At 45.2% G+C, this 12,054-nt stretch overlaps 1 protein-coding gene across 10 annotated transcripts in view; it reads left to right on the forward strand.

Annotated features, from left to right (window-relative positions):
• STYX (serine/threonine/tyrosine interacting protein) overlaps positions 1-12,054 on the forward strand; it is a 142,297-nt gene that overhangs the window by 68,356 nt on the left and 61,887 nt on the right. For all 10 annotated transcript variants that reach the window (XM_033952182.1, XM_033952178.1, XM_033952177.1 and 7 more), the window contains one exon: positions 9,687-9,723. In XM_033952182.1, coding sequence (XP_033808073.1) covers positions 9,687-9,723 — 37 coding nt within the window. The remainder of the gene's footprint in view (positions 1-9,686; positions 9,724-12,054) is intronic.

The following is a 12,054-nucleotide window of genomic DNA, read 5'->3' on the forward strand; positions in this document are numbered from 1 at the left end:
AGTAACCCAATCAAAAAAGCTAATCAGATTAGATTGGCAGGATCTACCCTGGGTGAACCCGTGTTGGTGTGGATCACGCAGTTTTTTATCGTCTAGGATTGTGTCAAGATTCTGTTTGATCAGTGTTTCCATGAGTTTACACACTATAGACGTGAGACTCACTGGTCTGTAGTTTGCTGTCTCTGTCCTGCAGCCCTTTTTGTGGAGTGGGATTACGTTGGCGGTTTTCCAGTCCAAGGAGACCCTTCCTGTGGTTAGGGAAAGATTGAAAAGAACAGATAATGGTTCTGCCAGAACTTCCCTTAACTCCCTGAGCATTCTGGGGTGTAGGTTATCCGGCCCCATGGCTTTGTTTACTTTGAGTCTTGATAGTTCGTCATAGATGCTACTGGGCATAAATTCGAAATCTTGAAACGGGTCTTTCTGGTTATCTCCCATCTGCAGTTGAGGACCAGCTCCCGGTGCTTCGCGGGTGAACACTGAACAGAAATATTTGTTTAGTAGTTCTGCCTTCTCAGAATCTGATTCCACAAAGTTACCGTCCGATTGCTTCAGGCGTACTATCCCATCTTTGTTTCTTTTCCTGTCACTAATGTAGCTGAAGAAAGATTTATCCCCTTTCTTCATTTTCCGTGCTAGCTCTTCCTCCATTCGGAGTTTGGCTTCTCTGACTGTTGTTTGGACAGCTTTAGATCTGTCTAGATAGTCCTCTTTCACCCCCTCTCTGCCTAAATGTTTGTAGGCGATAAATGCGTCTTTTTTCTGTTTAACTAGGTCTGAAATTTCTTTACTGAACCATTGGGGTCTTTTGTTTCTCCTGCGTTTACTTACTGTCTTTATGTATCGGTCTGTTGCTTCGTGTAGGATGGACTTCAGAGACGACCACATATCCTCTACATTGTCAGATATTGCTTGTTTATGTAGCTCCTGATGGACAAAATCTCCCATACGGTTGAAGTCTGTGCCTCTAAAGTTGAGAATCCTTGTTGCTGTGTTTGTCTTAGGGAAACCTTTCTTGAGGTTGAGCCATACCATATTATGGTCGCTGGAGGCCAGTGTGTCTCCTACTGAGACTTCCGTGACGCTATCTCCGTTGGTGAGAACTAGGTCAAGTAACGCCTGGTCCCTGGTGGGCTCCAATACCAATTGCTTGAGACGTGCACCCTTTATGGAGGTTAATATTCTTTTGCTGCTACCCGTAGTCGCAGAGAGTGTGTTCCAGTCTGCATCTGGCATGTTGAAGTCTCCTAGCATTACTGTGTCCCCGCGCAGTGTGATGTTCTCTATGTCCTCGATTAATTCCATGTCTTTGTCCTCCTGTTGCCTGGGAGGTCTATATATCACTCCAAGATATAGGCATTTTTCATTCCCTCTGGCCAGGTTCACCCAGAGGGATTCCCCGGTGTATCTAACATCTGTGATTCTGGTGGTTTTGATGCATTCCTTAGTGTATAGTGCTACTCCTCCCAATTTACCCTCTCGGTCGCAACGAAGTAGGTTGTACCCTGGTATAACCATATCCCACCCATGCGATTCCGTGAACCAGGTTTCGGATATCGCTATCACGTCAAGATCGGCATTTGTTATCTCAGTCTCTAATGCTAGAATTTTATTGCCCAAGCTGTGTGCATTAACATACATAGCCCTCCATTTCTGTGAAGAGTTTACTTTATGAGTTAGTGTGGCTCCTAAATTATCAATGATATTTCTCCCTGAATTAATGTGGATGTCATTGGTACTTACCTTAGACTTGGTAGTGTGAGTGCGACTTGCCTCCTCAGGGTGGTTTCTTACTGCTCTGGGATAAAAGTATGTACCCTCCCCCAACTTACCTAGTTTAAAGCCCTATGGAGTAGGCGGGCCAATCGATGTCCAGATACGTTTCTACCTCTTCTGGTTAGGTGGAGTCCGTCTGGTCCTTGTAGTCCCTGGAGCGTCTCGCCGTGGTTTAGGAATCCAAAGTTCATTTCTATGCACCATTCTCGGAGCCATTCGTTAGTCCGTTGAATACGCTCTTCTGTAGCTCTGCCTTTGTTTCTTACTGGAAGAATTGATGAAAAGACCACCTGTGCTCCTATCTGCTTCAACTTCTTTCCCAGCGCTCCAAAATCTCTGGGGATGTTCTCTGTGGCATTCCTAGCAGTGTCGTTTGTGCCTACATGGATGAGAAACATGGGAAAATGATCATTAGGTTTTAGAATTTTGTCTAGGCTAGTGGTAATATCCTGGATCCTGGCTCCAGGGAGACAGCAGACCTCTCTTGACTGCAAGTTAGGCCTGCAAATTGGTCCCTCGGTGCCCCTTAGCATGGAGTCACCAATGACTACCACTCTCCGTTCCTTCCGAGGAGGCCGGTCTTCTCCTGCCGAATCCTACCCTCTGCCGCATCACTGATGTTATCAACAACGCAGCACAGGGAAGACCTCGGCGGGAGAAGGCCAAGAAGCAGCCTGTTCAGATTGCTGCCAACGCGGCTGTTTGGAAGGAGGTATATCGGTCTTGCGGTGGGAGGGTCGGCGTGGTTTTGCGCAGGGGGGATGGGAGGGATAGAAAGATGCTGTGCAAGAGTTCTGTTGCACAATGGGAGGGAGGGATAGAAAGATGCTGCAGAGGGAAGGCACAACGGAATGGGTGAGAGGGGGGAGAAAAGATGCACATGTGGGAGAGATGAAAGAGGATTGGGTGGAAGAAAGGAAGGGAGAGATGATTATTGTACATGAAAAAATAAGACTGTCATATTCATTTTGGGTCTAAAAAACGCACTAGGGCTTATTTTCGGGGAAACATAGTAAGCTAGACTTGGGGAAATTTACTACTTATTCCTTTAACATATCTGTTTTTTGGGATCCTGCCAAGTATCTGTGGGGTGGATTGGCCAGTGTTGGAAAAGGGGTACTGGGCTCATTGAATCCTTGATTTGGCAGCTGTTAAGTTTTGATGAGCTGGGAGAACAAAGGAGCGGGAGGAAATTGCTGGGTTTAAAAGGACTTATTTAGCAAAAAAGATATTACATTAGAGATTTCTATTCCGCCACTACCTTGCGGTTCAAGGCTGTCAAAGCTTAAGGTTAAGGCAATGGGGCCTGACAACCTACACCCCAGGGTGCTCAGGGAGTTGTGTGATGTCTTGGCGGAACCGCTATCCGCGCTCTTCAATTTCTCCCTTAGTACGAGTAACGTCCCGTTGGACTGGAAGACGGCTAACGTCATTCCACTCCACAAGAAAGGCTCCAAGATGGAGACAGCAAACTACAGACCGGTGAGTTTCACATCAATAGTGTGCAAACTAATGGAAACTCTAATCAAACGCCAATTGGATATGATCCTGAACGAGGAGAATCTACGGGATCCCCGTCAACATGGATTTACTAAGGGGAGATCCTGCCAATCCAACCTGATCAGCTTCTTTGACTGGGTGACGAGGAAGCTGGATGTTGGGGAGTCCCTGGACATCGTATACCTGGACTTCAGTAAAGCATTCGATAGCGTACCACACCGCAGGTTGCTGAGCAAGATGAGTTCTATAGGATTGGGCGACACATTGACGAAATGGGTTGGGAACTGGCTTGGAGGTAGGCTTCAGAGGGTAGTGGTGAACGGCACCCCCTCCGAAATGACGGAGGTAATCAGTGGAGTGCCGCAGGGCTCGGTCCTGGGCTCGATCCTATTCAACATCTTTATAAGAGACTTGGCAGAAGGGCTGTGAGGTAAAATAACATTATTTGCCAATGACGCCAAACTAAGCAATGTAGTGGGCAAAAGCACAACAGACATAAATTCAATGTCCGACAACATGATGCACGACCTACTCCTACTGGAGCGCTGGTCTAGGTCCTGGCAACTCAGCTTCAATGCCAAAAAATGCAAAGTCATGCACCTGGGCAGCCAAAATCCATGCAAGACTTACACCCTTAATGGCGAGATCCTAACAAGAACTGAAGCAGAATGAGACTTAGAGGTGATCGTCAGTGAGAACATGAAGACTGCCAATCAAGTGGAGCAAGCTTCATCCAAGGCAAGGCAAATCATAGGTTGCATACGCAGGAGTTTCGTCAGCTATAAGCCTGAAGTCATTATGCCATTGTATAGATCCATGGTGAGGCCCCACCTGGAATACTGTGTGCAATTCTGGAGGCTGCATTACCGTAAGGATGTGCTGAGACTGGAGTCGGTCCAGAGAATGGCCACCCGGATGGTCTCGGGACTCAAGGACCTCCCGTACGAGGAACAGCTAGATAAGTTGCAGCTGTACTCACTCGAGGAACGCAGAGAGAGGGGTGACATGATCGAGACATTCAAGTATCTCACGGGCCGCATCGAGGTGGAAGAAGATATCATCTTTTTCAAGGGTCCCGCGGCAACAAGGGGGCATCAGTGGAAAATCAGGGGCGGGAAACTGCACGGGGACACCAGGAAATTCTTTTTCACTGAAAGGGTGGTTGATCGCTGGAATAGTCTTCCACTTCAGGTTATGGAGGCCAGCAGCGTGCCTGATTTTAAGGCCAAATGGGATAGACACGTGGGATCTATTCACAGAGAAAGGTAGGGGAGGGTCATTGGGGTGGGCAGACTAGATGGGCCGTGGCCCTTATCTGCCGTCTATTTCTATGTTTCTAAGGAGGATTACAAAAGAGATAAAAAACGGTGGGTTACAATGGAAGAACATTTGTCCTTTCCAGAGAGGTAAAGAGTAGGTTATGTAGTTTCTATGTGGCGGGAAGAGGGAGGGAGGAAGGACGGTAAGTTTGAAGCTAGGGCTGTTTCAGGAATTTCTTGAAGAGTGTAGTTTTTATTTCTTTTATGAACGTCTTGTAGTCTGGTGTCATTATCAATAGATTGGAGATTTGGTTATCTAGTTTAGCTGCTTGAGTGGCCAGGAGGCCATCGTATAGTTTTTTCCGTTTTACTTCTTTGATTGAGGGGTATGTGAATGGGGTGTGTGTTTTTCTATGTCTGATTGAGGTGGTTTGGTTTAGGCGGTTGTTCAGGTAGGTTGGGTTGTCTCCGTTTAAGGCTTTAAATAACATACAGTAGAATTTATATAGTATTCTTTTTTGGATTGGCAGCCAATGTGAGTTGATGTATGCTTCTGAAATATGGTCGTGTTTTCTCAATGAGTAGATGAGTCTCAGAGCTGTATTTTGGATTGTTTGTAGTTGTTTAGTCATTGTTAGCAGGGCAGGGGAGGTAGAGGATGTTGCAGTAATCTAGTAGACTTAGGATTAGGGATTTTACTATAAGCTGGAATTGTGTTTTTTCAAAGAATTTCCTGACTTGTCTTAGGTTTCTCATAACTGTGAAGGATTTCTGTATTGTTTTATTTATTTGCGGTTGCATGGTGCAGCATCGGTCTATAGTCATTCCTAGTAGTTTTGTGGTAGTTTGAATGGGATAGATGATTGTGTTAATTATGGTTGGGACTTTGTCGTTTTTGAGGAGGATGAATTTAGTTTTGTCTGTGTTGAGTTTCAGTTTGATCTTTCATCCAGGTTGCTACTGTTTCTAGTGTTTAGTGTAGTGTGTTTGTCATGGCGGTCCTTGGTTGATCAAAAGGTATGAGAATGGTAATGTCATCTGCATAACTGTAGGTGGTGATGCCTAGATTATCCAGGTATGTTCCAAGAGATGCAGTATATAGGTTGAAGAGCATAGGGGATAGTGGGGATCCTTGTGGTATGCCGCAAGAGTTGGGCCAAGGTTCAGCTTTTTCTTTATCTGATTTTACTCTGTATGTTCTGGATTTTAGGAAGCCTTCAAACCAAGAGTATACTTTATCTGAGATGCCTATTGCATCCAAAATTTGCAGTGGGATGTTATGGTCTACCAGGTCAAATGCTGCAGTAAGGTCTAGTTGTACGAGAAGCATTTTTTTTTCTGTGCTGAGGTGTTGTCTGGCTGTGTCAATGAGGGAGCCTAGTAATGTCTCTGTGCTGAAGTTGGTCTGAAGCCAGATTGTGTGGGGTGAAGTATATTATGGTCATCTAGATAGTTGGTGAGGTGTTTGGCTTCTAGTCCTTCTGTCAGTTTGACATATAGAGGTATTGAGGCAATGGGTCTGTAGTTGGATGGTTAGTCTGTTGGTCCTTTTGGATCTTTTTGGATTGGGGTGATGATGATTTCGGTGAGGTCAGTTGGGAAAAGGCCATCAGTGAGCATGGTTTGTATCCATTGCAGAAGTAGAGTACGGAATTTTGTGCTGGAGGTTGTAAGGAGATACGATGGGCAGTGGTTAAGGTCACAGGATGCTTGGCTGTACTTTTTGTAGAGTTTATTGAATTCAGACCATTGTATGTTGGGGAATTGAGACCATGTTCTGTCAACTGCAGTTGATTCTTTATCTGTGGGAAGAATTGTGAGTTCGTCTAGGTGGGATGGGGTACAATTGAGGGTGGCTCTGGCATTTGTAATTTTGTTCTTGAAGTGTTCTGCTAAGAGGATGGCTGAGGGGGGTGGGGTATTGTTAGTGGTCATGTAGGGTTTGGTGTCTGTTAGGTCTTTTAATATTTGGAATAGTTTTTTGGTATCTTGGGTTTCTGTGCCTATTAGATTAGTGTAATGTGTTTTTCTCTTGTCCTTTAGTAGTATTTTGTATTGTTTGTTAGTTTTTTTCCAGGCGGTTTTCGTGTGATGTAGATTAGTTTTTCTCCATTTTCTTTCTAGTCGTCTGCATTGTCTTTTAAGTAGGAGTAGTTCATTGTCAAACCATTGATCTGATCTGCCGATTCTAGTTTTGGTTTGTAGTAGGGCTAGTTCATCAAGGATGTTGGTAGTCAGATTGTTCCACTGTGAGATGAAGTCCTTGGGGTCACAGTCCTGGATTGTTTCATCTATTTTTGTCCAGAAATTGGAGGGGTCGATGTGTTTGCGTGAGGTGTAAGTTATTTTTTTTGGGTTTAGGTATGGTTTCGTTCTTGGACCAGTTAATGTTGAAGGTGTATGTGTAGTGGTCTGACCAGAGGGATGGGGACCAGGTTCCATTAGGTGTTTGAATTTCTGGGGAGGATGGTTGATGGGTCATGAAGGCTGGGATGTCAAGTTGGTGTCCTTTCTCAAGCGTAGTTTGTGGGTTCAGGATTTGGAAGGATAAGGCATTGAGAAAGATATGCAGTTGGCACCTGTGCTAATCAGTAGTGCTGCCCGATTCACGATTCGAATCGGTTCACCGATTCACTTCTGATGAATCGATTCGAATCAATTTAAAACAAACAAAAAAATTGGCTTCCCGATTCGGCTGACCCTTGCTCCCTAAAGCAGGAGCGGCAGTGCTGCTCTTGCTGGCCGTCTGCTGCCGCACCTTTTTTAGAGGGGGAGGGTCAGTCGGGAAGTGCTGCTGTTCGGTCCGTCCCCCCCATCGTCCAGTTTCCCCACTGGCGTCCAGCTTCCCACCCCGGCTTCCCCGCACCGTTAACCTTTGAGGAGCAGTCTGCAGACAAGTGCTAGCGATCTTTGAAAACTGCTTCAGAGCTGTTTCTCCGCCATTATCCTGCCTCTGACATCAGAGGAGGGGCGGGACCGCGGCAGAGGAAATAGCTCCGAAGCAGTTTGCAAAGATCTCTAGCACCGCAATCTTGTCTGCAGGCTGCTCCTATAAGGTAAACGGTGCGGGAAGGCCATGGGGGGAAGCTGGACACCTGTGGGAGGCCAGGGGGAACACGCAGTCCTTCGGGGTGGGGGTGGGACAGGCCTTCAGGAGGGAGAGGCAGGCAGGCCTTTAAGGGGGGGTACACCGGCCTTTAAGAGGGACAGACCTTCAGTGGAGGGGGGGCCCTGGTGTAGAAGTACACGGAGGGAGGGAGGGAAGGGGATGTTCTAAGAGACATGCATATGCCGGACTTTGAGGGGGGAAGAAATAATGGGTCTAAAAATAGAGGAGAGGGAGAGAGATGATGGACAATTGGATTTAGGGAGGGAAGGAACAGAAAGGGAGAGAAATTGGACACAAGGGATGGTGTGGAGGGGGGTAAGAGATACTGGATAGGAGGGTAGTTGGGAAGGGAGAGATGGTGGACCCTGGGGTGGTGGGGAAGGAGGGAGAGATGCTGGATGAAAGGATAGTTGCGAAAAGGTGAATCTGTGGATGGAGACGAAAAAAAGGAAAGATGCCAGACCTCCCGGGGAGGGAAGGGAAACGAAACAGAAGGGGAGGACAGAGATAGAAGATGGATGGTTAGCAGGGAGAAAGAAGAAAGAAGGAGACCCTGGCAAGCAAGTTATCAGAAGACAACCAGAGCCTGAGACCAACAAAATTTGAATATTGACCAGACAACAAAAGGTAGAAAAAATAATTTTATTTTCTGTTCTTTGATTACAATATGTCAGATTTGAAAAGTGTATCCTTCCAGAGCTGGTGTTAGACTGCAAACGTGAGCTAGGATTTAACAGAGAGAGGAAAAGTCCTTTTTGTTTCTTTATTTTGTTTACACCACAGCGTCAGTGTGGTTAGGAGTTGCCAAAGGGGGTGAAGAAGCTATAAAATAAACCCACCAGGATGTTTGATAAGAACACCCAATTGGGCAAGAAAATCGAATTGAAAAACCAATTCAATAGGCTGAATCGAATTGATTATTATTTTTTTTTTTTTTGCTGAATCAGGCAGCACTACTAATCAGATGTGTGGGGTTTTTTTTTGTTTTTGTTTTGTTTTGCAAAGTAGGGGGGGTATGTTTATAGGAACACTTCAGCCCTGCTAGCTGAAGTCATTTAGACTGAGGATATGTTGTATTGCGTTAAGGCATTGCTATTATAAACTGGTAAATTATAAAAAATATGCATCTGATTTTCTGATAGATTCAGAGTATTAGCATACATCTTGAGAGGACAGAAGTATCTTTTTGGCATTCCATACATAGGAAAGGCAGTATAATGCATTATTTTCATTGTTTGTATGAAACGTTTTCAAGCTAGCCCACAGTTGGTTAGTGCTCATTTAAAGATGAGCTGCAAATATCTGAATCTGTAGGGAAAGATAAAGAATGTGTAGATTATTGCTGTTTCTTTACAGTTTATAATTGTCTATGCCAGTGTTTTTCAACCACCGGTCCATGGACCAGTGCCGGTCCACAGAAATTTCCTGCCGGTCCACAGGGCCAGCACGTGCATCAGGCCCAAAACAGTGTTCTTCAACCGCTGGTCCACGGTGCGATCGATGCGGCGTTATCTTCGAGCCAGCTCTCTCTTCCTAACTGATTCAGTGCACAAAGCCACGGGCAGTGGCTCCTTCGGGCATCCTGTGCCTGAACCGGAAGCCTTCTCTCTGACGTTGCAACGTCAGAGGGAAGGCTTCCAGATGAGGCACGGGACGTGCAAGGTGGAATTAGTACTATTATGGGGGCGGGGTCTGGGGTGGAGATTGGGTAGAGATGTGCGGGGTCAGGCCCAAGACTTAGCCCAGTGTTCTTCAACCGCCGGTCCACAGACCGATACCGGTCCACAGAATAATTCTTTTATTTCTGCCGGTCCATAGGTGTAAAAAGGTTGAAAAACACCGATCTATGCTATGTGTGGTTAGTGTGCTTGTGATGCCGTGTATACAGTTGCAAAAGCTCACTTCTAGTTTTAATTACTTTTGTACATAAATTACTCTTGCTATTGTATTTTTCGTTTCATTTATTGTAAACATTTTTATTAGAAAAGTGAAGAAATGCGCATATGTGTATTCATATAACTGTGGAACAATTTTCCTTCCAGACAAAAGAATTTATAGATGGAAGTTTACAAACTGGAGGTAAATTTATTTCTATTACTACAAAATGATTGCCTGTAGATGCTTAGAATTGTATTACCGTATTTTCACGCATATAACGCGCGGGCTATACACGATTTTACAAACCGAGCATAACCATGCGCGTTATATGCGTGAGCGCGTTATATAATTGTTTTCTGTCTTGCTGGCGCCCTCCTCCATCTTCCTGCAGCATTCGCTGAAAGCCGCAGCAGCGGCTTCCATGCACCTCCTGCGGCTGGGAAGCGTTCCCTCTGACATCGTGACGTCAGAGGAACACTTTTGGGTCAGCCGCAAGAGGCACATAGGATCCGCTGCCCGCGGTTTTCAGCGAACGATGCAGATAGATGGAGGAGGGCACCAGCAAGACAGAAAACACCACATCACAATAGAATAGGCATTACAGGAGCATGCGCGGTATATGCGTGGGCGCGCTATACCAAAATTTTCTTACATAAATTCCTTGTTCCCGCGCACCATACCCGTGTGCGCGTTGTACACGTATGCGCGTTATATGCGTGAAAATATGGTACTTATACATAAATATTAACTATTACAGCAGTAAAAGGATTGAAATGGTGTTCAAGCCCCTCGGTGGTACTTGCTTTTAGGGTGTTCTTTGCTGTGTTTATGCCTGAAATCACTTTTTAGTTAGAACTGCCCAGAAGGTATTTAACTGCTTGTTTTTTCTAAAGTATATTTTTATTATATTTTGCTTTTTCTAAAGAACCATTCTGTCTACAGTGACCACTTTTTCAGGACAGTGCATTTACATAAAGCTGACAACCAAAATTCTTATGAATCAAGATTTGTACAGTACTTTACAACAGGGTTCAAAGGAACAAATATTAAAAGCAAAAAAAAAAGAAAACTTGACATTAAACAGGGATTTTCCTCAGAGAAATGCACCACAGAGTGTCTGTATCCTTTCACTATAGACAATATTGACACCTTGTTACTATTTTCGGATACCTCTGTACAGTCTTAACTTCCTTCCTTCCAAAGAAAGATATTGAAGGCCAGATGGGGTAGCCTGAGACTGAAGTGGGGAGGGATAGTAAGAATACCTTCTAAGGTAGTATGTATCTCTCTTGGCATAGCCTGCTGTACTTCCTGGCCTAATGGCACTTCTGAGGAGTAAGAAGCAATGAGATGTTGCAGGGAGATGCACAGATCAAACTTTTGTTGGCTCCTTGCTCTCCCCCATTCCCTTTCTCCAAACTTCAGGCCACCCCAGTGCAAGGGTGGTGGGAGCAGTCTTTAAACCAACTTAAATTTTTAATTTTATAAAGAAAAAACAGATGGCTTGTCCTTCATTTCTCTTCATTTCTTGTCTGAGATTCTAGTGATATCTAAAAGCATAGTGAAATGCTTCTTGCCTGTAGTCTTGAGTTTCATCTCTACCACCCATCCATCCATGTGGACTGAGACTTCCCAAGGAGCTACACACCGTCCACCCATAAGCACCCATAAGAGTAAACTTAGTCCATCCAGATCCTGGCAGTTCTCACCATAGTCCAAATCAAACGCCAGCAATTGAATTCTAAACAGTTAGTGTTTTGAGCATTGACAACAAAACCAAGAAAACATGTTTATAGCAATTGTACCATTAACTCCAACAAATAACTAAGACGAAAAGGTCTCTTATTAAGGCTAGGCCTGGCTTTGGCCTGCACACCTGCCACCACCCACTTAGCTTTACTAAGGCCTACAATATACCACCAGCAGGAAAAACACAATTCTAGTGTACAATAGGCATATCATTCTTGAACCTGTGGGTTGTGTATCTCTGATCGCGAGATCTGGTGTAGAGAACCTCATTTACATTATTCTGCTCTGCCTACTTTCACTCTGGGCTGTCCTGTTTTACTCTCTACAAGCGAGATGGTATTTTTCTTTTAATTTTTTTTCATCTGGCTGTGAGGTTTTTTTTGATGTAGAGAATTTGCATGGGATCAGGGCCAACGGAAATCCTGTGAGGTTCCCCCTAGGGTCATGGAGATCTCGTGGGGATGGAAGTACCTCTTACAGGGCTCCTTCGGTGTGCACCTGTGTCCTGGCAGCAACCTCCTACTTCCTTTAAGGCAGTCACATGTTACTTCACAAGGCTGCAGGTAGTGGTTCCAACATGCTGCCTGCAGCCGACACAGAAGCCTTCCCTTTGACATCAATGGGCGCGTGTAGGAATTGCTCCCATGGTTTTGTGAAGAAACATGCGGCTGCCTGGAAGGAAGGAGGAGGCCACCACCAGGACACAGGTACTTACAGCGGGAGGGGGCATGAACTTGTGACACAGAATGGAGAGAGGGAAGAGGGCACATTGGGACATGGGTG

Source organism: Geotrypetes seraphini, chromosome 7 (assembly GCF_902459505.1).
Source record: "Geotrypetes seraphini chromosome 7, aGeoSer1.1, whole genome shotgun sequence".
NCBI lineage: Eukaryota > Metazoa > Chordata > Amphibia > Gymnophiona > Dermophiidae > Geotrypetes > Geotrypetes seraphini.